The sequence below is a fragment of the Hippopotamus amphibius genome, chromosome 17 (assembly GCF_030028045.1).
Source record: "Hippopotamus amphibius kiboko isolate mHipAmp2 chromosome 17, mHipAmp2.hap2, whole genome shotgun sequence".
NCBI lineage: Eukaryota > Metazoa > Chordata > Mammalia > Artiodactyla > Hippopotamidae > Hippopotamus > Hippopotamus amphibius.
In genome coordinates this window covers 25,233,844-25,261,769 of record NC_080202.1, presented here as the reverse complement: position 1 = coordinate 25,261,769, position 27,926 = coordinate 25,233,844, and the positions used below count along the sequence as shown (strand labels likewise).

Genomic DNA, 27,926 nt, shown 5'->3' with positions numbered 1-27,926 from the left:
CTCTTCATCAACCATGTCAAGTCCACATGCTCATTTTAAAATAAAAGGAGATAAGAGGTATTATACTTCAGGGAATCAAGAAAATCTCATTTCTATCAATAGTTCAAACGGACTGCTGAATTTCAAAATGAGAGTTACTGGGGATTTATCTTTCAAAGAGAAATTCAGAATTAAAATTCTACAAATCTAACTGGTCAATTGAAAGCATTACCTCCAGGTCTGTTTGCTTTTGTAGTTCTTGTATCAAGGTCATAGTCTTATTGAAAGTAGCATAAATGCGGCTCTTTGTCTCTTTCTGCTCGACAGCAATTCGTTTAAAGCGTGTGTGCAAAGTTTGATATCGAGACTTTATTGCTGACAATTCCTTTAAGAGTGTAACTGGATTTTTCTACATCAGGAAAAAAATTAATACATATTAAACCTGGAAAGGAAAAATTAAGCTTCTTTTAAGAATATACAACACATTCTACCATCCATTTAATAGAACACTATTTAATTATGCAACTATGTGACAGGATGGGAGGAGGGGAAGAAAGAGAGAAGTATAAAGATGTAGATCCTATTCTCAAGGAATTTAAAGCCTAGGTACAGAAATAACCTCTCCCCTACACACACACACACACACACACACACACACACACACACACACACACACACACACACACACTCTCTCTCTCTCTCTCTCTCTCTCTCTCTCACACACAAAACAGGAATATTAAACAGCAAATAAGGTCACATTAGATACATAATATTTGACATATAGCTCACAATAATTAATTACATAGTACTTCTAAAATACAATTCTAAATGTTATTCAGAAGGTCATTTAAGGAACTATTTTGATTTGCTGAATAAGACAACTTGAAACTATTTATGATAAAAATTCTTAAATACACTTTCATGGGGCTAAAGTATGTATGAGCACCAATTCATTGACCTCACTATACAAAATGCATGCCAACTCAAGCAACTATATTTATAAATTACATTAGTTTTTCAAATTCATTTTGGAATATAAATAACCACTATTCCATAAAAGACATTTCAACTGGGTGCTTTCTGCCACTTGGTAATTCTTTTCATTCCCTGGTGGTTCCTTAGCAAACCCTCCAATACTAGCTATTCCAAACTTTCTCCACTCCCTCCAGTTCCCATCCACTCCTTCTCAGCGCAAGACCTCACCCCAACTACTTTACTAAGAAGACAGAAACCATCTAGGAGTTTCTACTCTTGCCTTTTCACCTGAAAATGAAAACATCTACGGACATTCTGATCCTTACTCAGCCATCTCCTCCCCATATCCTCCAGAACCTTAAATTTCCTATGTTTCAATAACCTTTTCATATTTCCCTTTATACAGACCTCAAATATATATAGACCTTCCCTATACTGACTGGAAAATTAACTCTTCTCTTGACTCTGTTGTGCTTCAAAACCAGTTTCATTTTTCTCACTCCATTTGCTACCAACCTTTTAGGTCCTATAATAATATACTTCCTCAGTTTAACACCCCATAGACTAGAATCCTTTGCCAATTTCAAACAATCTAAAAGTCAGACTTGCCCCCTATAATTTTGATATCCCTCTTTTTGCCTCTCCTTATTTTCTTCCTATTGTAATCTTCTTAAAATGAACTCTTGATTTCAATAAAACTAGACTGTCTTGGTTATCTTCCCGCTCTTCAGATATCCCTTCCATGGACCCTACCTCATGGCTATAGGCAGAGGCTCAGTTCATGGACCTCTACTCCCCTCTTCCTTGGAGACTGATAAATAATGATGATTCTAACAGGAATGAATAAGAACAGAAAATCTAACTTAAAGACTGTTAAAATAATTCTGCAGAGAGTGATCAAGACCTATGGCATGAGTAGTAAAAGTAAAAAGCAGAAAAAGAGAGACACCATAAAAAAAGTTAAGAAAACTTAGTAGTATGTTTAATATGGGCAAAGAAATAATAGATGACACCAAATGTATAGTCTGGTAAATAGTGTATATTGGACTTCCCTGGTGGTACAGTGGTTAAGAATCCACCTGCCAATACAGGGGACACGGGTTCGATCCCTGATCTCGAAAGATCCCACGTGTTGCAGAGCAACTAAGCCTGCGTGCCACAATTACTGAGCCTGTGCTCTAGAGCCCACACACCACAACTACTGAAGCCCTCACGCTCTACGGCCTGCGTACCACAACTACTGAGCCTGCCTGCTGCAACTACTGAAGCCCACACCTAGAGCCCATGCTCCACAAGAGAAGCCACCACAATGAGAAGCCCATGCACCACATCGAAGCGTAGTCCCCACTCGCCACAACTAGAGAAAGCCCAGGAACAGCAATGAAGACCCAATGCAGCAACCCCCTCAAAAAAAAACAGTGTATATTAAGATGCCTTTTGGAGTATCTACTTAGTAAACACCCCAGTGACACTGAGTCCTGTACCCTAACCCTTCATGTCTCATAACATGTCTACGTATTCTAAGAGATTGCCAGTAGGAAAACTGGAAAATACAGCCCAAAAAATATTCTAAAAAGGAGAGGGGAAATAGACAAAAATGAAAATAGTAAAGAAAAGATTTAAAAAATAGAGGACAGATTCAGGAAGTCCAATATCTCACTAATGGAAAGGCCACAAAAGAGGATTTCTTTTCTTATGAATATATAGGTAAGAAAAGTTATGACTTTAGAGTCACGTATTTTCATATTTAAACAGCACCAGCAAGTGACAGCACAGTTAATCAAAAGACCTATACCATAATCAAAAAATAACTATAAAATTTCACAGCATAGATAAAATATTCTTAAAGTTCCAAGGCAGGTGTGACGCAGGAGCTGAAGGAGTGGGGGGGAGGAACGGGAGGTATAAAACAGGAAGGAAGACACATATGGAGGATCAGGAATTAGAATGGCATCTATTTCTCAACAAGAACACTGGAAACTAGAAAACCACAAAACAATGATTTTAAAATTAAGAGAAAATAATCTCTAATCTAAAATTCTATACTCAATGAAACCATCCATCAACTAAAGGATTAATTAAGGGTTAAATGAAGACATTTTCAAACATCTGCCATCTCAGAAAATTAATCTTTTGTGCACGATTACTTGGGAAACTTCTAAAGGATAAGCTTCACCCAATCAAAGATACAAACCAAGAAAGAGTAAAATATGTGATCCAAACTAAAGGGAGTAAAACAAAGGGAATTACCAAAATTATGGTAAAGAAATTCCCAGCTATGAAGGAAGCCTGTAGAGCAGAAAGTCAGATTGGAGCAGGAGGACAGACAGCACAGAAGGGATGTGGAAGAAAATGAAATTCAGGGATTATGTGATGTGTCTGACAATGTTGACAGGAGTTTTACAGTTCTGTTAGAAAAGTCTGAGGCTGAATTAATGATAAATGCATCAAAAAACTAAGCAAATTGAAGGGGGGAAAAAAAAAACAAGTATTAGCTCCAGAAAAACAAGTTGTGTAAGAAAGGAAAAGCAAACATAGTATATTACATGACATAGATAAAAGCAATATTTGCAGAGTCATAATTACTATGGTCTGAATGTGTCCCTGCAAAATTCATTTGTTGAAGTCTAACCCCCAAGGTGATGGAATTAGGACATGGGACCTTTGAGAGGTGATTATTGTTATGAGGGTACAATCATCAGAAATGTGATTAGTGCTCTCATAGAAGAGGCCTTTCAGAGAGACCTTCCCCTTCTGCCATGTGAGGATATAACCCACAGTCTGCAACCCAGAAGAAGTCCCCAACCTGACCACGGTGGTACTTTGATCTAGGATTTCCAGCCTCCAAAACTGTGAAAATAACTTTCTGTTGTTTAAAAAGTACCCAGTCTGGTATTTTGTTATAGCAGCCCAAACCGACTAAGACATAATAATATAAACAACTACTGAATAGAAATATCCAGAAATTGTGACGATGAGGATAAATATGGATAGTAAAGTATTTAACCTTTATCTTTAATAACAGGAAGATACACACATAGATAGACAGATGTAGGTAGATATAGATACGGCTAATTTTATTCTCTCTCAACCTACAAAGTAGGCAGTAATAAACCATTTTACTGATGAGGAAACTAAGTACAGAGAGGTTAAGTGACTTGCCTAAGATCAAATGCAGAGCTGGGATTTGAGCTAGAATAGGCTGTATCAGGAAGTCAATAGATATTTCAGATCAGAGGAAAAATAGCAATACATGCATACTACTTAGAAATATAGAGGTAAATACAAGAAGATGCTGAAACAAAAGTGTGAAACAAGGAATTACCATTTGTAACTATATACTTATGTGACTTTTCTAATTATTTACAAAACTATTTCTGATAAAAATAAAAGTTTCAGGTTGTGAGGAAAACTGATATGAGGGTAGAGGACATCAACTGTGAGGTGGCAGGGGATCATGCAAGTGTAAATGATCTTTAGGTAACTATAATGGAGCTCAGTAGTGAATTTATCAGAGAACTGTACACATAAATCATAAGAATAATGAATTCCCAAAATACAAATTTATAGGGGGAAAAAAGGTGGTAAGAACTAATCCTTGATGATCTCCCAAACTAAGAAAAAAGAAACAATTGGTGAATAAGGTATAAGGAATAAACAGCCATAGAGATAAGAGTTAAGAAAGGATAGTTAGGCAGTTACCCACACTACATGTTTTTGTGACAGAAACTGGATCTAATAAAATTGAGATGGTAATGATTAATTCAGGAAACATGATTTTAGGACTTAGCACCACACCACAGAGGAAAAAACTATTGTGCACACAGTCTGTTTTGAGTGATTAACTTCTTGGGAGCCACTGTATTCTTTTATTAGTGTTTGTAAACTATTCTGCACTTTTATTTTGTGCCTATAACATTGCAATTCATTTCAGGGTTTTATCTGTTGTAAGTGGGTGATCACTTTTGACAGCTCACAAAAATATACAAGAAGTGCTCTGGTTATGACAGTGCTAGCGATGAGGAAAAAGAAAAGCCAGTATGTGAGCAAAAAACTCATCTAAGTCTTTTGAAAGAAACAAAAGGAAGCATGCCATTAATTGTGTTACTAAATTTAAAAGAATCTACAGAGAAAATTCTTGTAAAATAAAATTAGCTTCTCGAACAAATACAGGTGATAAACATGGTAATAGGAGCTTGTAGTTTATTGCATTGTTATAACTACGTAGATTCTATTTTAAAATGTTGACTTTTATACAGAATTACTGACAGTCTCCAAATCACAGTGAACTAGTATAAGGACAATGCAGCTAAACAAAATTATATGCATGTATGTGGGTGTGAATATACATACACACACATCACAGTGTTTGGCACATAGTAAGGTTCCATGAATGTTTACTGCCACTTTACCATGTACAAGTATTAGAAGTTAGTGCTACTGGATGTTTACTTTCCTGTTTGTTGATACATATATAATCATTAGAACTAATGCCAGCGAAATCTACAAAGACTAAGTTCATGGTTTTCTTCCCAAATGTAAGACACAGAAAAGGGGAATTATTGGATAAAATTCAAAATTCTGAGCATGTATACAAAAGAATCGAAAGCAAGAATCAAACAGATATATATATACACCAATGTACATAGCAGCATTATTCACAATATCCAAAAGACGGAAGTAATCCAAGTGTCCACTGACAGATGAATGGATAAACAAAATTTGGTATATTACATACAATGGAATATTATTCAGCCTTAACAAGAAATGCAATTCTGACACATGCTACACCATGGATGAACTTTAAGGACATTACTCTATGCGAAATAACCCAGTCACAGAAGGACAAATGTTGTATGAGTTCACTTATATGAGGTACCTAGAGTAGTAAAGTTCATAGAGACAGAAAGTAGAATGGTGGTTGCCAGGGGTTGGGGAGAGGGAGAAGTGAGGAGTTATTGTTTAATAGATGCAGTTTCAATTTGGAAAGATGAAAAAGTTCTCGAGATGGATGGCGGTGATAGCAGCACAATGATGTAAAATTGTACTTAATATCACGGAACTGTACACTTAAAAATGGTTAAAATGGTAAAGTTTATTTTGTATATTTACCACAACTTAAAAAGAAACAACCCCAAAACCAAAAAACTAAGAATGTAAAATGGTACAACTGCTTTGGAAAACAATTTAGCATTACTCAAAATATTAAACATAGGGTTACCATGTGGCCAGAAATTCCAATCAAGAATTATTAACTGATTGAATAAATAAGAAAATGTGGTAGAGCCATATAATTAAATATTATTCAACTGTAAAAAGGAATAAAGTACTGATTCATGGTACAACCTGGATGAACCTTTAAAACATTCTAGTGATATCCAGAAAAGATGAAAGCTGTAATTTGAAAAGATACATGCACTCCAGTGTTCACAGCAGCACTATTTTCAATAGCCAAGACAAGGAAGCAACCTAAATGTCCATCAACAGATGAATGGATAGAGAATATCTGGTATTTAATGGAGAAAAGACAGTTTCTTCAGCAAGTGGTGTTGGGAAAGCTGGACACCCACATGTAAATCAATGAAGTTAGAACACTCCCTCATACCATACAACCAAAATAAACTCAAAATGACAAAGACTTAATGTAAGACATGACACCATAAAACTCCTAGAAGAGAACATAGGCAAAACATTCTCTGACATAAATTGTACCAATGTTTTCTTAGGTCAGTCTCCCAAGACAACAGAAATAAAAGTAAAAATAAACAAATGGTACCTAATCAAACTTATAAGCTTTTGGAAATAAAAGGAAACCATAAACAAAACGAAAAGACAACCTACCGAATGGGAGAAAATATTTGCAAACAATGGGACCAACGAGGGCTTAATTTCCAAAATATACTAACAGCTCATACAACTCAATATCAAACAAACAACCCAATCAAAAAATGGGCAGAAGACCTAAATAGGCATTTCTCCAAAGAAGACATACAGATGGCCAACAGGCACATGAAAAGATGCTCCACATCACTAATTATTAGAGAAATGCAAATCAAAACTACAGTGAGGTATATCACCTCACACTGGTCAGAATGGCCAACATTAAAAAATCTAGGGCTTCCTGGGTGGCGCAGTGGTTAAGAATCCGCCTGCCAATGCAGGGGACAAAGGTTCGATCCCTGCTCCAGGAAGATTCCACATGCTGCGGAGCAACTGGGCCCGTGCGCCACAACTATTGAGCCTGAGCTTTAGAGCCCGTGAGCCACAACTATTGAGCCCATGTGCTGCAACTATTGAAGCCCACAGGCCTAGAGCCCATGTTCCGAAACAAGAGAAGCCATGGCAATGAGGAGTCCACACACCACAGCGAAGAGTAGCCCCCACTCACCGCAACTAAAAGAAAGCCTGTGCACAGCAAAAAAGACCCAACACAGCCAATAAAATAAATAAATAAATTTATTAAAAAAAAAAGTCTACAAATAATAAATGCTGGAGAGGGTGTGGAGAAAAGGGAACCCTCCTACACTGTTGATGGGAATGTAAATTAGTGCAGCCACTATGGAGAACAGTACGGAACTTCCTCAAAAAACTAAAAATAGAGTTACCATATGATCCAGCAATCCCATGCCTGGGCATATATCCAGAGAAAACTCTAATTCAAAAAGATACATGCACCCCAATGTTCACAGCAGGACTACTTACAATAGCCAAGACATGAAAGCAACCTAAATATCCATCAACAGATGACTGGATAAAGAGGTGGTACATATATACAATGGAATATACTACTCATCCATAAAAAAGAATGAAATAATGCCATTCGCAGCAGCATGGATGGATCTAAAGATTATCATACTAAGTGAAGGCAGAAAGAGAAAGACAAACATGATATCACTTATATGTGGAATCTTAAAAAAATGATACAAATGAACTTATTTACAAAACAGAAACAGACTCACAGACATGGAAAACAAACTTATGGTTACCAAAGGGGAAAGGGGGCAGGGGAGGGATAAATTGGGAATTGGGGATTAACAGATACACACTACTATGTGTAAAATAAACAACAAGGACCTGCTGTATAGCATAGGGAACTATACTCAATATCTTGTAGTAACCTATAATGGAAAAGAATCTGAAAAAGAATATGTGTGTGTGTGTGTGTGTACAACTGAATCACTTTGCTATACACCTTAAACATTGTAAATCAAACAGATTTCAATTTAAAAAAAAAAAAAACACATGCTAAGTGAAAGAAACCAGACATAAAAGGCCACATATTGTATGATTCCATTTACATGAAATGTTCAGACAGCAAATCTGTAGAGTTTATAGAGATAGAAAGTAGATTAGTAGTTGTTGGGAACTGGCCAAGGGTAGAAGCGGTTGTTAATGGGGAGAAACAGCTAATGGGTATGGGCTTCTTTTTCAGGTGAGGAAAATATTCAAATATTTATTGTGATGATGGCAGTACAATATACTAAATTACTAAAAATTACAATAAATATACTAAAAACCGCTGAATTGTATACTTTAAAAGAGTGAATTTTATGATATGTGAATTATAGCTCAATAAAGCTGTTTAAAAAACAAATTTTGTAGAAGAGAAAAACAACTGGAAGTGTAACAAAAGTGAGAGATGGAAGGTGGAAGAAAAGTTGAAGCCCCAAACGAAATGTCTTCCACGTGGTACTGAAAAGATACTGACTCAGATGAGTACTTTTGGCCAGTCAATTAGGTGGTACCACTGGACCAGAATTGGTTGGTTGTTCTTCAGTAAGAGGAAAAAGAGGAAAAGACAAAGAAAAAATCAAGTTAGTTAAGGAGGTAGAACAGTTAAAACTATATTCCCATAGAATCCTGGCATTCCATTATTTCATGTAAAGCAGTAAAAACTAAACATTCACAATGCTTTCCCAATTTTATATAAAATGTTATTTTAATTTGCACTTCCACTCAATTCCTCCCAAATTTTAATTGTATAAATTTTTTGAGAAATAGTAAAATATGATATTTCTTGTCTGCTAGCAAGTGCTATAAGATAAACATTAATGATTTTTAAGCGGTAAATTAATGTTTTGTGCTAAATTAATGTTAACAGACAATGCTTAAAAACTGTCAGCTTTATCTCAATAGGCATGTGCACATGTAGCTATAATTTTATGGCATACAGATAATATTCCTAATCAACCTAAACTTAGAATAACTACATAATTTTATGTAAAAATCACAGTTCATATAACAAATTTACTAGTATACCATCATCTTTCTCAGAGAATATCATGACTGCTAGGATTTCTCCCCTCTTATTTAACCACTGCCCTAGAGGTATCTATATTCCCTCAGAATTTCAGTGGCTTCCATGGTGGTTTACACCTCTGGACTCAATAATTCTTGTTTATGGGTTAAAAAAAAGAGGAGCCACAAACTTCCTTGACTACGGGTATAATCTCTCCAATATTCTGTGACCAAGCTTCCAACACAAAAAGATTCTATAAATTTAATACTTAATGTAATTGTTATAATCTACTACTATTAGAAATACGATCAGAAAATCTTTTAATAAAATATTCTGTTGAAAAGACATTTCTTTTGCCAATTACCTTGCCTGCTGAATCAGGATAATTAGTCTTGATTTCATATTCCAGCCTGTACTGAATGTAATCCAGATCAGAGTCAGCTTTCTGGAACTAAAGATCAGCACAAATAATTATTTCATGAATCAAAAGATGTATTACTAAACATGATACTATAATTGTTCTTTCTTTTCTCTTTATATTTTTTAATATTTTAATAATATTATATACACTAATTTTGAAAATATGGAAATAGAAAAGTATATAAAACCTCTGTCATCTAGAATACTCTTGCTCTGTTAAGAATTAACAATGGCTTCAAGAATTCCCTAAAGTTACTAACACTCTCATCAATTAGGCAGTTTTTCTACCTCTGGTAGGATACGTGGTTTCAAGTTAAAAACACGGAATGATTTATTTTCAGGGATATTCTGGCTGTTAACATAATCTGCAACCCCATTAACCAAAGAACTACAAATATGTGCCTCACAGACCAAAACTAGAAGGCTCATAGAGTCACAAATTATAGAAGAAAAGCTACATATAATACAGAAGTAGCAGTCTGAATAACCTTAATTTATTTAACCTGGGTCCTAGCGTGGGACCTTGATCTGCAGTAAACTTCTAAGAGAGAAAAAAAAGCAGAAAACTGCCATAGGCTGTAAAATATGTGTGTGTACATATAGAAAAGTTTGGAGGGATATATATCAGTGTTAAAACTGGTTTATCTCTGAATGTGATATAATCTATAAATTATTCTTAATTTGGGGGAATTCTACCTCTTTTACAAGATCTTAAAGCATGTACTACCTTGAATTTATAAGAGAAACATCCATGGTCCTTTGAGTTTACTGTGAAAGGCAAAACATGATTTCCTTAGGAAAGGTCTCCCATTTCTAGCCCACAGCTGAGACTGCTTTGGGAAGACTGTTCAGACCTTTCCGTCAACTTAAGCTCTGCACTAAAGATTGCTTCTTGAAAATTTGAAGCCTTAATGGAAAGAGTATAAACCAACAAAAACTGTTAAAGGTAGCTCTCAGATCTAATGAGAAGTGGTTATACAGATATTCTATTTCACAAAAAGTAAACCTAAGGTTCTACTTTGGAATGTAGAGTGAGGAAAAAAAAACAGTTCTCAGAAGTTAAAATGCTTCTAAAGTCAGAAGCTGTCATTGAACAGAATTTCAGAAAGAGATAAACTAAAGCTTCCATCACTAATAATTTCTCTCATCATTGGCCTAAATTTGATTGGAAAACTTTGCCATTAATAAAATTCTATCTTTATAACCAAAAACTTTTGGAATAGAAATAGGAGAAAAGAGAGTCAGTGTTTGTTTTTAAAAATTTTCCAAGAATCAGTATCTGATATGCATCTTTAACAGCATGGAGTTGCTATGAGCCAGAAAAAGAAATGTAGAAGTTCTTTGTTTAAAAAGTATTTAAAATGTTTTCCAAAAATGGAGGCATTTCATTTGTCTTATATGCTTATTCTATTAGCTGCCATGATTAAATCTATCAATAATTAGACTTCTTTAAGCATACTAATATTTACTATATATGTGTATATATATAAAATTCCTATTGGCATAATTTCCCACATTAAAATATGCTCAAGAATTATGTTTTTCTTTATATAAAAATACACTAACCTATATGACATGTGGATCAAATTAAGGAAAGGCTCTAAACACTAAAGACCTGATTTGTTTTAATTATTGAAATAGACCACAATTCTGTAGCTTTATGTATAATTCAAGACCTTGTATAACATTCTAAAGTCTAATTTTAAATAAAAGTTTTTAAAACTTACTAAGTTACCACAAAATTCTCAGGATTATGGGATTTGTTACTCCAGGGTTACCATAAAATAGAATCTCTACTCTAGGAGCCCTTAACTTGTTTATAAAAGATATTCTTAAGTCTATATGTTTTTTAACTTCATATTTTAGTTCTGCTTAAATTTAACTCGTACACTCCCATAGTCCATTTAATAATGTCTTCTCTTCAAGACAGTGGTTTTAGCTATGGCTTCACGTAATATCTCAGGTCCACAATGTGCTAAAATCACCAAAAAGTACCAAAAATAAGTGGTTCCTTCTTTTAAGTAATTTATATCTTAATAAGATACCAGGGACTTCTCTGGTGGTCCAGTGGTTAAGACTTTGCACTCCCAATACAGGAAGCCCAGGTTCAATCCCTAGTCAGGGAATTAGATTCCACATGCATGCCATGTGCTGCATGATCCCGTGTGCTGCAACAAAGACCTGGCACAGCCAAATAAATAAATAAATAAGTATTTTTTCAAAAAAAAAAAAAAAAAGATACCAAAGAATTTGCTTCCAATCAATGGCATGATGGAGCCAGCTAAATTTTGGGGAATTTTGCAAGGTAACTGGCATCACTAAAAATTAAATTATTAAATTTACAACTAAATAAATTATTAAAAACAAATATACATACAAAAACCATAACTTCCTAGTTATTTTACTATATTTTATCTATGCTCTTGAGGTGTATCATATCTATACAGTAGAAATATATTGCGTACTACTATTGCATGTCTTTCCAACTCCATTTTCAATGACATCAGGCTGGTAGCTTGAAATCAGCTAGAGCAGAAATATATATATCAGGGAAAATGGCAAATGCTAAAATTCAGGACTTCCCACTTTCTTACCACAGCTCCATTTATATGTATACTACTGCTTTTTTTTTTTTTAATATTTTTTGGGGGGTACACCAAGTTCAATCATCTGTTTTTATACACATATCCCCATATTCCCTCCCTCCCTCAACTCCCCCCCCAACCCTCCCTCGAGTCCCCCCCACCCTCCCCTTCCCAGTCCTCCAAGGCATCTTCCATCCTCGAGTTGGATTCCCTTTGTTATACAACAACTTCCCAATATACTACTGCTTTTAAAAGGTTTTTTAAAAATTTCTATTCCCCCTTTAAGTAATATGCCCACACTTCTATTTGGAAAATATTTCAGAGAACAAACAGAATTTTAAGCAGATTTTAAAAGACAGGGGGTGCAGGGAATAGGGAATTATTATTTAACGTATGCAGTTTCAGTTTGGAAAGATGAAGTTCTGGAGATGGATGGTGGTGATGGTTGCACAACAATGAGAATGTACTGCTGAGTTCTATACATTTTAAATGGTTAAATGCTTAAAATGATAAATTTTATGTGTATTTAACCACAATTTTAAAACTTTTTTAAAAGATGAAAAACAGTTTGAGAGGAGAATGTTATCCTCCTTGAAAAATTGAACAGAACATTTTGTGATAATACCTAGGGGAAGTATTTACTTATTAGTGCAGTCAGTGGGCTATGGATTAAGCAGGGGACAAAAAAGGGAAAAGGATGCCAATGCAATGTTGAGAAACAGAAAAACAATGATGATTCTCTGATATAAACCCTTCATTTTATAAATGAAGAAACAGTCTGACTTCCCTCAGTTATATTTTCATTACTCAGTTTTTTATGCAGTTAGACCAAAGTTATACGACATTAAATCCAATAAGAATCACACAGATGAGGGAAAAATGCAAAGAATTTACCTAATATTATTTAAATATTTTTAAAGTTTTAAATCTAGTATCTCTGCAGTTAGTCCATTAAAAAAATTCTTCTGAATATAACCTGGTAATATGGTACAAAAAAAAAGAAAATAAGAGGATTGAGATACGTGGCAGAAGTTCTAGCCCTGGTCTCACTAACCAGCTGGTCTCACTAACCAGCTGTGTGGCCTCCAGTGTCTTCCAACTCTCTGAGTCTCTCCTATTAAATGAGAGAGTTGGAAATCTAGTCCCTTTCAACACTAAACTTGTGTTATTTCATTATACTACAAATAAACCAAAGTTTAATTTATCAAAATATTAAAATTAAGGAAAGTGTTTCTTTCTTCTAATATATAAAAATTTGACATTTGAGTTTCAGATTTTAATCTCTGTATTGAAAACTAGCTTCTACTATTTGTTTTCTTCCTAAACAAAGATGACTTTTGCTTCAGTTTCAGCTACATCATTTCTGCAACCTGCCCATTGTTCTTCCCAAACACCAAAACCCTATAAGCAATATTGCACTACTCAGAGCTATTTACACAGCAGAGACAATATCGATAGGGTTCTAGGATCTGGTGATAAACAGGAAAATTTTACATGGTAGGAAATTTACTGACCAATTATGACAGTCTCCAAAACTCATTAGTATCTGGTTAATGGGACAAAATGATATTGCTAAAAACTTCATTCACAACCCTCCTCCATTATAAATTAGCTTCTTGGAAGCCTTGTAAACAGTGAAGTTGTTAATTAATTAGTTTTAGCTACCTGTCTTATTTTTAGGCATTTTAGAATATTTAAAATAACACTAGTGAATTTTTTAAATTAAAGCCCAAGACATTCATAATTTATATTCACAGTTTTTCTCTAAAATCAGTAATAAAAATAAATTGGAAAAGTTTTTTTATCAGTCCTAAGAGAGGTAAATAAAATATGCAGTTTAGCTGGGAAAAGTCCATGGAAATCGATGTTAAAGCTCAAAAGACAACGAAATTACATTCTGCCAACTGGACATCCTTGGAAGCAGACTGGGATTGTAAGAAAGATACTGCACAAATGGGAAAAGGAATACTTTAGGAAATAATTTAGAGTTTTAGAGAGCAAGCCACATATTTCGCCAAAAAAAAAACCCATTCTGTCATACTAGTTTTTATTATGACCAGCTTAAGGCTTTAGATAAAAGGCACACTGTATTACATACCACTCAACTATTTGGCAGCAAAGAGAAAAGAATATAATTGCAGTACAGTTTAAAAACATTTCTTCTTTACAAAAACCCATAGACTCTCACTGACACAATAATGTTCCCTTTCAAAAGGACCAGCTCCAAGCACACCCTCTTGAGACAGAGCCTGTCTCAACAGCATCAAAACACAAGCAAATGAAGGGGAAAATAAGTCAGGCTTGCCAATGGTGAGAGGAGTTGGTAGAGGTATGTTCTGGACTCAGTACCTAGGCTTAGAAAGACATTTTCCACAGAAACATTGTTTTAAGGGAGAATTAGGTATCTTAATACTCCTAGATCTAGGTTAGATCTATGTTATCAACCAAAGAATCTACTTAAAGCACCCCTTTGCTTACATTCCCCTCTCTCCAACACAGATTTAGAAACACCTTTATCTACTCTTATTTTTTTCATGCCTGAGGCTTACTATGTCATGTCTTATATTACAATCATTTGTTTGCATGGTAATGTCACCATTTGATTTCAAGTTTCTTGCTGGCAAGAGTCTTGTCTTTTCACTTCTATATCCCTTGTTTTTAATATACAGCCTAATGCTTAGTGACAAAAGGGAATAGATTAAAGAACATTCTTTCATTTGAAAGAACAGCCTAGGAATCCAACTACCTTCTAAAGCCGGTTTTAAGAAATATTTCAAGCTCTTAACAAGTTGAGAGCCACCTCTAATGTCTACACAATCACAATTGGTTTTTTGTATATTTCTGCTAGAGATCTGACTATCATCCACTCTCTTCCAGATAGAACAAACACGTCTGTGCTTGTCTGAAACAGATAAGCAGCAATATGCACAAGTACCCAGTTACAGACATGTTATTTCAGGCAAATAACAAACCAAAGCAGAAGAAAGTGTGAAGTTTCAGGTTCATCAGTTCCTAATCTACAGGCTTTTATGTAACAATTATGAGTAGTACACATGAACCGGATTTTATCAAAGTAGTCTATTTAACTTCTTTTAAGGTTTCAGGATCTTAGGTTATTTATGTTAACTGTGCTATGGACGTATAATGGACTACAGGGATAGATTTTCATAATATATAGAATGAACCTGGTTTAGAAAAAATAGTTAAAGATATACATACAAAAGAATCTAGAATATACAACATAGTCTTAATAGTCATGGAACTGTAGGGTCTTTTTCTCTTTTTGCATATCTGTCTTCCAATTAAATTACAATGAATATGTATTACATGAATAATAACTATTTAAAGCAATTTTTTAAGTGTAAGTACATTCTATACTGTCATTCTTCACTTAAAGATTATTAGGGTTTCCCAATTCCTGTAGAATTATTCCAGCTCTTAGTGATTCTTCACAAGATGATGTTAAGATTCTCTCCATATGTATAAATGATTCACTTTGCTGTACAGCAGAAACACATTGTAAATCAACCATACTCCAATAAAACTTAAATTTTAAAAAAAAATTGTTTTAATTCTCTCCACTGAAGTTTCACATTTTATACCTCAGTCACATTGAATTTCACCGCTATTTTTAAAAATCACTAACCTCTCTAGTAGCGCCTGGTAAATAGCATGCTCTCAAATATTATACTGTGTAATATATATAGAGAGAATAATATTGTATAATAGCTTATATTATATAATATGTATGTGTATATAAGATATTCATGATAAACTGTCTTCAGAGTATAAAGCTAGAATGTCATCAAATATGACAAAACAGCTACATTCCTAAATTGCAGAACATAATTAGAATAACACATACTTAAAACAAAAACTTAGTATAGTCTTGAGGGAATACATCTTTGGCAGCAATTCTTGCTTACACAGATACTAAAAAGGATACAAGATTAATGATATTTCATCATTTAATTTCAAATCACTTCAACCTTTGAATAGCAGATATCCATGGTCTTGTCAGGGCAAGGTTCTACAAATCTCCACTTGATATTTGGTAATTTTATGTATCTGTGTACATTATTCTGGTGAAATGGAGCTCCTTTAAGGATCCACAGCCTAAAAAAAAAAATTAAAAACTGTTGCTGTAAAAGAAGTGTAGCTTCTGTCTCAGTGTCAATGACAAGGTAACAAAGTAGACACAAATAAACTGAACCTCTGAACTCCTAAAGATGGAGGGGGGAAAACTGGAAAGTATAAGTACCAAGAGATAACCTGCTTTTTTTGTCATTCAAAAAAAAAAAAATGATTGCTTTTGAGATTCAAATGCTAAGCATATTGCCTGAGTACATAAAAAACAGAGACTGTCCCGCCCCCCGCCTTTTTTAAAATTTTTATTGGAGTATAGTTGATTTACAATGTTGTGTTAGTTTCAGGTGTACAGCAAAGTGCATCACTTATACATATACATATATCTATCTTTTTTTTTTTAGATTCTTTCTCATATAGGCCTTTACAGAGTATTGAGTAGAGTTCCCTGTGCTATATATACAGCAGGTTCTTATTAGTTATCTATTTTATATATAGTAGTGTGTATATGTCAATCCCAATCTCCCAATTTATCCCTCCCCCCCCACTTATCCCCTGATAACCACAAGTTTATTTTCTACATTCATGACTCTACTTCTGTTTTGTAAATTGTCCCTTCCCTTTTAAAGCTTATCTGAGTTCATGAAAAAAACTGGAAGTTAAGCCTCAGGGAATAAAATGAAGAATAAATGTCTGAACAGGAAGTATCTAGGAAAGATTTTTAAACTAGTAAAGCCAATAGTGTTTTTATCCTGAATCTAAACTAAGAGATAAAGTCACTAAAGAAATCCGTTGTTTTCCTCAAAACTTTAGTTCTGAGTAGTAGGATGTACTTTTGTTAATCTGGATTTCTAAAGGTCTTCATAATAAATATGCTTTTACATAATAAGAGAGAAATCTTTTTTAAAGTTATCTTCTACCCCCTCCCATTCACCCAATACAAATATATTTATTTGCCTGAATTATCTATGTGCTAGGCTAAGAGACTAGAAGAAAGAGATTATCTTCGTTCAAAGACACAACACCTTCTGCTTTTTCTTCATATAGATTTTTTTGTGATTTATGCGTGTCTCTCCTGATGGTTCACATATTTAACTTCGCTTAGCACAATTCTTCATAACACAATAGCTAAAAGAAGTCATAGCTGGTAATTATTTGACCAATAAATAGATATAGCATGACAATCTAATGTACTCTGTTTATAACTGTATGAAAATGCATTCTGGTCTTCCCTGGTGGTGCAGTGGTTAAGAATCCGCCTGCCAATGCAGGGGACACAGGTTCAAGCCCTGGGCCGGGAAGATCCCATGTGCCGCAGAGCAACTAAGCCCACGCGCCACAACTACTGAGCCTGCACTCTAGAGCCTGTGAGCCACAACTACTGAGCCCACACACCACAACTACTGAGGCCCGCACACCTAGAGCCTGGGCTCCACAACAAGAGAAGCGACTGCAATGAGAAGTGCACACACCACAACAAAGAGTAGCCCCCACTCTCCACAGCTAGAGAAAGCCAGTGCACAGCAACAAAGACCCAATGCAGCCAAAAATAAATATAAATAAAATAAAATAAATTTTTTTTTATTTTTTTATTTTTTTATTTTTTTGGGGGTACACCAGGTTCAATCAACTGTTTTTATACACATATCCCCGTATTCCCTCCCTTCCTTGACGCCCCCCCGTCGAGTCCCCCCCACCCTCCCTGCCCCAGTCCTCTAAGGCATCTTCCATCCTCGAGTTGGACTCCCTTTGTTATACAACAACTTCCCACTGACTATTTTACAGTTGGTAGTATATATATGTCTGTGCTACTCTCTCGCTTCTTCTCAGTTTCCCCTTCACCCCCCGCCCCTTCCCATACCTCGAGTTCTCCAGTCCATTCTCTGTATCTGCGTCCTTGTTCTTGTCACTGAGTTCATCAGTACCATTTTTAGATTCCGTATATGTGAGTTAGCATACAATATTTGTCCTTCTCTTTCTGACTTACTTCACTATGTATGACAGATTGTAGTTCTATCCACCTCATTACATATAGCTCCATCTCATCCCTTTTTATAGCTGAGTAATATTCCACTGTATATATATGCCACATCTTCTGTATCCAGTCATTTGTTGATGGGCATTTAGGTTGCTTCCATGTCCTGGCTATTGTAAAGAGTGCTGCAATAAACATTATGGTACAAGTTTCTTTTGGGATTATGGTTTTCTTTGGGTATATGCCCAGGAGTGGGATGACTGGATCATATGGTAGTTCTATTTGTAGTTTTTTAAGGAACCTCCAAATTGTTTTCCATAGTGGCTGTACCAACTTACAGTCCCACCAACAGTGCAGGAGAGTTCCCTTTTCTCCACACCCTCTCCAACATTTGTGGTTTCCAGACTTTGTGATGATGGCCATTCTGATTGGTGTGAGGTGATACCTTGTGGCTTTGACTTGCATTTCTCTGATGATGAGTGATGTTGAGCATCTTTTCATGTGTTTGTTGGCCATCTGTATGTCTTCTTTGGAGAAATGTCTATTTAGGTCTTCTGCCCATTTGTGGATTGGGTTATTTGCTTTTTTGGTATGAAGCTGCATGAGCTGCTTGTATATTTTGGAGGTTAATCCTTTGTCCGTTGTTTCATAGGCAATTATTTTTTCCCATTCTGAGGGTTGCCTTTTAGTCTTGTTTATGGTTTCTTTTGCTGTGCAAAAGCTTTTAAGTTTCATGAGGTCCCATTTGTTTATTCTTGATTTTATTTCCATGATTCTAGGAGGTGGGTCAAAAAGGATGTTGCTTTGATGGATGTCAAAGAGTGTTCTGCCTATGTTTTCCTCTAGGAGTTTTATAGTGTCTGGCCTTACATGTAGGTCTTTAATCCATTTGGAGTTGATTTTTGTGTATGGTGTTAGGAAGTGTTCTAATTTCATTCTTTTACATGTTGCTGTCCAATTTTCCCAGCACCACTTATTGAAGAGGCTGTCTTTTTTCCATTGTATACTCGTGCCTCCTTTGTCAAAGATAAGGTGCCCATATGTGTTTGGGCTTACTTCTGAGTTCTCTATTCTATTCCATTGATCATCCTTTCTATTTTTGTGCCAGTACCATACTGTCTTGATCACTATGGCCTTGTAGTATAGTTTGAAGTCAGGAAGCCTGATTCCACCAACTCCATTTTTCCTTCTCAAGATTGCAAGAAAATGCATTCTGACAGGGCATTTGATACATAAAATACAGGACACAGTTAAATGTGAATCTCAGATAAACAATGAAAAAAAATATGGTCTGAGTATGTCCCATATAATATTTGGACATAATTATACTAAACAATTTCCCACTGCCTATTTGAAATTCAAATTTAACTGGGCATCTCTTTTTTTCTTTTTTGGCTTCACGGCTTGTGGAATCTTAGTTCCCTGACAAGAGATTGAACCCAGGCCCTCGGTAATAAGAGCACAGAGGCCTAACCACTGGACCGCCAAGGAACTCCCAGGCACCTTATAATCCTGACCATCCTAATTTGAGGGATCCCTAAATGTTATCAAACTTAGGATCAGAAAGAGAATTTGCACAGGACCATCTCTTTATATGTTCTATCCTTGGTCACTCATTAAGTGAAATTCGGTGGCTTAAAAACAACAATAATTTATTCTCATAAACCTGCAATTTGAATGGGTTCAAGGGCTCTAGGCTGGGCTGAGTTGGTTGACTCTCTTTCTCACTGCAGTTCTGTGGGTTGCCTGGTAAGATCTCACTCCACGGGTCTTTCATCTTCCTTGAACCAGCAGATATTTTTCTCATGGAGACAGCAGAAGCACAAGAGTAAGCAGAAATACCCAAAGCTTCTTAAGGCCCAAGTTAAGAACTGGCACACTGTCAATTCTACCCAAATCCCACTGGGCAAAGCACATCCAGAAGAGGTACCCTGCCCATCATGAAGTCATGACGAAGTTGTAGACACAGGCACAAACTTCCAGTCATAAAATAAATAAGTCATGGGATATAATGTACAGCATATTATAGTTAATATTATTACTATATAGTTAATAATATTGTATATTTTTAATTGATTAGAATAGATCTTAAAAAGTTCTCATCTCAAGAAAAAAGTTGTAAAAAATTGTTGATGGATGTAACTAGACTTATTGTGGTGATATATATATTGAATCATGTTGCACAACTGAAATTAATATATTCTTATATGTCAATTAGATCTCAATTTTAAAAAAAAAAGGTATGGATACAGAGCGGAGTGAAGAACTGGGGTGAATCATTCACTTTACTAAAATATTAATATATTCTTTGAAAAAACCAGAGTACGTTAACGTGGTACATATAAATGACAGACATGGCATTGTTACAGGAAATATTCAGATAAATATTTCTTTACATTATTTTTTTTAAAGACTTCTCTGTTATTTATGGTATCCTATCCCTTACAAATAAATAGGGCAATGAAGAGTACAGAACATAGAAAGCAATGTACAATGATTTGATCAGAAGTCATTAAATTTCCCTACATTTTACCCAAAACCTTAACTGGATGTTTATATGGAAGATTTTTTTTTTTTTAATTAAGGAGCATAGGTTCAGGATTACTACAGAACATGAATATTTACAATAATTTAAAATGTTCAGGAATGTAATAAAGAAAAAGTGTGGTGGAGGTTTTTAACTTAATAGCTAGAATTGATTTCACTGGTTCTTCATCTCAACCCTCCTGCTCCCCATCTCAACAGTGTACTGAACCACCTGCAGTTCCCCCTAGTTGTGCAACACCTCTGGACTTTCACATGCACTGCTTCCTTTGCCTGGAACACTTCCCGGTTTCCGTCACTGGCTAATACCTACTCATCCTTCCAGTCTCAGATTATATCTCACCTCTAACAAGAAACCTTCCCCAGGTTAGCTGCCTCTTTCCAATGTGCTCCCCACAACAACTGATATTTACTTTTCCCATCATGGCATCTGTCTCAATATGCTTATCCATATCTCCCAGATAAGTTCCTTAATATCTTTAGCCTTTAGTACCAGCCTGCCCTACTAACACTTACCAAAAGAAAGTATGAAATACTGTCATCTAAAATTGGAGAAGTTAGGAGAGGAGGAATTAATAAGAGCTACTACAACTCACATTTCCTAACAAAAATAAATTGTATGGAAAAGCTAGATTTATTTTATAGTCACTAATCACCACATAAAAAACTTAGTGAAAACTGAGATTATTTCCTAATTTATAAAATGAGAACAGGGATTTCCCTGGTGGTGCAGTGTTTAAGAATCTACCTGCCAATGCAGAGGATATGGGTTTGAGCCCTGGTCCGGGAAGATCCCACATGCTGCGGAGCAACTAAGCCCATGCGCCACAACTACTGAGCCTGTGCTCTAGAGTCCTCATGCCTAGAGCCCATGCTCCTCAACAAGAGAAACCATCGCAATGAGAAGTCCATGCACTGCAATGAAGAGTAACCCTAGCTCGCCACAGAGAAAGCCCGCGTGCAGCAACAAAGACCCAACACAGCCAACAAATAAATAAATAAGACATCATACTAAGCAAGTTATAAAAAAAAAAGACTTATAAACTGAAAACTGCAAAACACCATTGAGAGAAATTTTAAAAGACCTAATTAATGGAGAGAGAATGTTCATATAACAGAACACTCAATATTGTTAAGACAGTGATTCTCCCCAAATTGTTCTTTAGATTCAACATAATCCCAACCAAAATCCCAGTAGGCTTTTTTTTTTTTTTTTTTTTTTTGGCACACGGGCTTAGTTGCTCCGTGGCATGTGGGATCTTCCTGGAGCAGGGATCGAACCCATGTCCTCTGCATTGGCAGGCGGATTCTTAACCACTGCGCCACCTAGGAAGCCCAGTAGTAGGCTTTTTTTTGTAGAGATTAACCAAAAAACTTATTTGGAAACTCAAAATATTTTAAAAGTTTTAGAAAACAGGAGCAATGGATGAGGCTTTATACTAGATGACTTGAAGCCTTCCTGACAAAAATAAACTCAAATGGACCGAGATCTAAATGTAAAAACTAAAACTATAGGGCTTCCTAGGTGGCGCAGTGGTTAAGAATCTGCCTGCCAATGCAGGGGACACAGGTTCGATCCCTGCTCCAGGAAGATCCCACATGCCGCGGAGCAACTAAGCCTGTGTGCCGTAACTACTGAGCCTGCGCTCTAGAGCCTGCGAGCTGTAACTACTGAGCCCATGTGCCACAACTACTGAAGCCCATGTGCCTAGAGCCCGTGCTCCGCAACAAGAGAAGCCACAGCAATGAGAAGCCCGTGCAACACAAAGAAGAGTAACCCCAGCTCGCCACTATCAGAGAAAGCCCATGTGCACCAACGAAGACCCAACACAACCAATAAATACATTTATTTTTTAAAAAAACTAAAACTATAAATCTTCTAGAAGAAAACATTTGTGACTCTGAGTTAAGCAAAGATTTCTTAGATAGAACACAGAAAGCATAAGCCATAAAAGAATAAAATGTATAAATTGGACTCCAAAAAATTTTAAAGGAGAAGGCAAATAGTTTTATCCATTTTATCTAATTTTCTCTATTAACAGACTCCTGTAATAATAAAAACACAGACAACTCGACTTCAAAATAGGCAAAAGATTTTAACAGATATTCACTAAAGAAGATATACCAACTTCAAATAAGCGCATGAAAAGATGTTCAACGTCATTAACCATTAAGGAAATGCAAACTGAAACTGTAAGATACCACTATACACCAACTAGAATGGCTAAAATGAAGAAGACTGACAATAATACCAAGTGTTGGTGAGGATTTGGAGAAACTGGAATCCTAATACAGAGCTTTGAAAAAGATTTTAGCAGTTTCTTATAACATCAATCATACTTTTATCATGCTACCCAAGAGAAACGAAAACATTATATCCACATAAAAACTTGTACTATAATGTTTAGAACAACTTTATTCATAATAGGCAAAATCTGGAAATAACGAAGTCCATAATCTGGTGAACAGATAAACAATTTGTGATATTCTAGACAATGGAATACTACTCATCAATAAAAATGGCCCAACTGTTAATACATACAACATGGGAGAATCTTAAAAGCATTATGCTAAGTGCAAGAAGCCAGACACAAAAGACTAGAATCTTTGTGTATGTGATTTCATTTTTCTGAACTTCTAGGAAAGGCAAAACTAGAGATCAGTGGTTGCCAGGGAGTTTGGGAGGAGGTTTACTGCAAACGGTCATAAGGGAACTTTTTATGGTGAGGGAAATGTTCTGTATCACGACTGTGGTGGCGGTGGTTACATGATTGCACATATTTGTCCAAACTCACCAAATTGTTCATCTAAAATTTTTGAGATTTACTCTCTGCAAATTGATTATAAAAACAAGTGATGAATTCACATATCTCATAATTACAAAAATAACCTTAAAACATGCGTTGTAAAGTTTTAAATTCAAGCATTTACTATACAATACACAAAATTAACACCAATTAAGATCTGAAGCAGGTTACCACAGGGAATATACAGCAGAGATTGCAATCATCACTTACTAATTCATCTTCAAACTCAGTTAAATAAAACCCGAGATTTGCCAGAACCTAAAGAAACCTGTAACAGAAAGAAGCAAATGACAAAGTACTACTTGTTTAGACAAGCCATAACAAGCTTAGCTATAAAATGTATTCTCTCAATGTGTTTCATAATGCATTACAGTGGTGAATTTTTAACTAGTTGAAAACTTTTTTTTTCAAATTATTACTTTCTAAAACATACACTTTTGATAATAAAATTATGTAGTTTTCAGCAACAAAGGTTGTGGTAAATTACTCAGAGACACTGAAGAAAGATGTAAGGCAAGAATCAAAATTCTGCTGTACATTCTGCTTTCAGATGCTTTGACAATACTATTGCACTGCTAGCTGTAAAGTACAGTAGTGCAATAAAGTCAGAGCATTCGTTAGCAGTAATAGGTAGGAAAGAAACACAAAAGCATCTTGCATCAGTTGAAGCTTCAGTGTGAAAAGAATACAAAGAAGGGTTGCCACTTTGGACAGAAGACACCCAAAACCTAAGAACATTTATATCAATGTTTAAAAAAAAAAAAAGACTAGGATTTAAATATCAAAGCGGTATTGTTTTTTGACGACTAACCTATGATTAACATGCAAACTGAAACATGCACAGATGTAGAAAGGAAATTTGTAAACATGTCATAAGTTGTATAAGTTATGGACATGGGTATTCTTAATACCTCAGGACTGGTAATAGCAAAATAGGTTATAATTACTACTAAGACAAAGTTGTGAAAATATTTCTGTTCTACTGAGATGTGTTGGTTAGCTCCTCCATAGCAATTGATTAACTGCCATATAAAACAAGTCTTTCGAGTAAGATTACCAAAGAAAACAAATGAAAAGTAAAATAATAAATTTCCCAATTTCTATCAACCCAATGTATCTCCCTGGAATCTAAACCACAATACAAAAAGCACTTACCATCCTATCTCAAGAGTTCACAGACTTCCGGGGAATCAATGAGTTGTAAACAGGATACTATTAGCCCTACTTAACTGAATACTATGAAAGGGGATTTTAAAATTTCAGTTAACCCCTAAAACATCTTAATTATAAGAGCAGAAAAATCAAAGAGAATATACTAATGGGAGGAGGAAAAAGGCTCTGAGATTTAAGAATCAGGTTTCCCTGGATTCAGGCCTATTAACATCCTAACCTTTTAATGGGTAAGAAACCATTTTGAAGTCAGATGTCAACCCAGAAATAGAAATAGTATCATAGTATCACATTGCACCACCTTTTGTGCACAATCTCTAGCTGTATCACAAAAGAAGGACATTAGACAAATACTACTCAATCAATAAGTGAAAGGAAAAAAGTTATAGAACAAAGATTACCCTACAATGAGCTTATTCCTCCATTAATAATGTTGATTGATGTAAAAACACTTTCCATTATTTTCACCAACCTTCCTTTAAATGATCCAGTTCAGCTACTTGGTTAGATTGAACCTACTAAAAAATGAACTCAAATTCAAGACAGCTGGAACATGAGTGTCTTGACCTCAAATCCTAGGCCACATAACTTAGATATTAGAATATTTCAACTCTGCTAGCAAAGGATCAGGTTTTTAAAAATAAATGTCTAAAACACCGTATATTAACGCATATATGTGAAATCTAGAAAAATGGTACAGATGAACCTGTTTGCAAGGCAGAAACAGAGACACAGACATAGAGAACAAACATTTGGACATCAAGGAGGGAAAAGGGGGGGGGATGAATTGGGAGATTGGGATTGACATATATATACTAATCTGTATAAAACAGAGAACTAATGAGAAAATAAAATTGTTTAATTTTCTAAATCAGGGTTTAAAACAAGAAAAAATGAAATTTTTAAAATTAAGAGGATCAGGATATTTGTCTAAAAAACTTTTCAAAGTAAGGTAATATGCATTCTATTTCACTTATTAATATTCAACATTGGTTCCCCAACAAATCCTTTATTCAAGTAATATAAAACCAAAAATCAGAGGATTGTACAGGAAAACATTTACCTTTGGAATCTCAGAAAATAAACCGGTTCACAGATATAACATTTTTTTCTAACAGCACTTGGCAAATCTAAAGATGAGATGTACAGTCTTATACTACCCAATCAATACAAAGCAGTAATAATAAAACTGTAATCGTTCAAATGCATTTTTAAACCCTAATGATCATGGAAACAAATTTATAATTTGAACAGAAAAAAAAAGTTATGACTAAGTTTGTTAAAAGGAATTTAAGAAGATGTGATTTCTTCTCTTCCTCTCATAAAAAGAATTTTTAAAAACTACCCCATCATTCAAATACCTAAAAGTTTGAGTCGTTACCTCATAATTTTCTAAAACCTACTTTTTTCCCCAAGATGTACACATAATTGTTTTCTCCTTAAAGTAAAATGTGTTCAATCTGAAACATGTGCTGTGAGACTATTCACTCTAATGCAAAGTCCAGAAAAGGATTCGTTGGTACCTCAAAATTAAAAGCCAACGTGAGGGGGAAAAGAAACTGTTAAAAGCAGAATTAGTATCATTTAGCATCTTACAATTAGGCAGAAATATCCATCTGGAGGGAAGAATTTATAATGGAGAAGATGGGCAAGACAATGTTAATATCTATGCCTGTTGACAGACTCAAACTACAATACTTAACGCTGGTTTTTTGTTGTTGTTGTTTTTATTTTTTGAAAGACAGTTAATGATAAGAATAACAAAACTTTGAACTAAAAGTTCATTATTACAGGTTTGGAAAGCTGCAGAAAATTCTCCTTTGCTGCCATTTCTCGCCTTTCCACTTCCCACACACACCCCCCACCAAGAAAATCAAAATTCAAAACGTTAGAAGCAACTGAAAGCAAATTAAAGTCAACTTTGTATATGAGAGGCACTACAATTCATTAATACAGCAGAAGAAAACAGTAAGATATATCAAGGTCTCGCATTTTCTGGGGGTGGGAATGGGGGTGAGAATGGAACTCAGTTTCTTCCAAGATCACCATACGTTGCAAATATTAAAGAAACCCAAGGTTCTGCTAGGAGAGAGCAGCACAGGCACAAATGATACTTAAGGAGTAACACTAGGGAATGGCAAGGAGAAGAGGAACGGATTGCTATGGAGATTTTGGCTTTTTTACTTAATCTTGTTATTTTTCTTTAACAACAACAACAAAAGGACAGGAGCTCAATGATGGGTGCGCCCTCCAAATTCCACATTTTAACGGAAGCCAGCCCAATACAGTCGTAATTCAGTGGGGGGAAAGGACTGAAGATAGAACAAGGGAACTAAGAAAAAAGCGCGGGCAATCAAGCCGGTAGTCTAAGGATGGGAGGGAGAGAATAAAGAGGACAAGTGAGGGAGGATCCAAATAAAAAACTAGGACGGCCTTCCAGTTTGGCGCCCTCGAGCAGGCCCAGCAGCAGCGGGCGTCCTTCCCAATTATTCGCCCCCGCCCCCTACTTTCACAATGAAACTAGGCAACTCCAGAGCAGCTGTGCCTCCCACGTCCCAATCCCGCCCGCGCTCCAGGAAAGGAGCTCGTGGTCGATTCCCAAGGCTCACACCTCTTCCCCCACCGAAGGGCCAAATTGGTCTGGGGTCTTCCTTGGCCGCTAGGAAGCTGTGCACACAAGTCTAGCATCCTTTCTCAGACTTTCAGCCTGCCCTGGGCTGAATGTGAACGCTTCAGCCCTAAAGAGATGCCTCTCCGTCCCTCTCGGTTTATTCCCCACCCCACCCTACCCTCCATCCCCCTTTCTCAGAGTGTGAAGGACCCTCCCCTTCCTGGGGCGTTTAGGGACCGTTCCAGTCAGGTCTCTTTGGTGGAAATCCACAGAACGCTGTCTGCACCGGCCACAGCTCTTTGAGCGGCGGAAAGGTGAAGGCAAGGAACAAGGAATTCCAAAGGCCCCGCACCCTCAGCATCTCCCGCCATTTCCCTCACGAGCTTCCCGGATGTAACCCCTTCCCCCCGCGGCGGTTAAGAGCCCAGGCGGCGGCGACTCCCTTTGGTGCAGGAGGAGGGAGCTCGAGTCTAGTCCAGCCTCCTCCGCCCAGGGTTTCCGGCGACTCCAAAAGGCGTTCCACCTTGGAGGCCAT

General features: G+C 35.9%; 1 protein-coding gene across 1 annotated transcript; it reads right to left on the bottom strand.

Moving 5' to 3' along the window:
* Positions 1-262: 262 nt before the first annotated feature.
* On the bottom strand, positions 263-27,926 carry SKA2 (spindle and kinetochore associated complex subunit 2). Its single transcript, XM_057714472.1, has 4 exons — positions 27,790-27,926; positions 9,558-9,644; positions 8,663-8,725; positions 263-388 (listed from the first exon to the last, which is right to left on the bottom strand). The coding sequence occupies exons 1-3, from the start codon at positions 27,924-27,926 to the stop codon at positions 8,689-8,691; spliced, it is 261 nt and encodes an 86-aa protein (XP_057570455.1). The 3' UTR covers positions 263-388; positions 8,663-8,688.

Bases quoted from the DNA above. Each gene is read 5' to 3' on its own strand.
- SKA2 (XM_057714472.1), bottom strand. From the start codon at position 27,926: ATGGCCTCCAAGGTGGAACGCCTTTTGGAGTCGCCGGAAACCCTGGGC. The intron at 9,645-27,789 runs GTTACATCCGGG...GCTGATCTTTAG, and splicing joins AACCGCCGCGGGGGGAAGGG to TTCCAGAAAGCTGACTCTGA. The intron at 8,726-9,557 runs GTAATTGGCAAA...CTCTTACTGAAG, and splicing joins ATCCTGATTCAGCAGGCAAG to AACAACCAACCAATTCTGGT.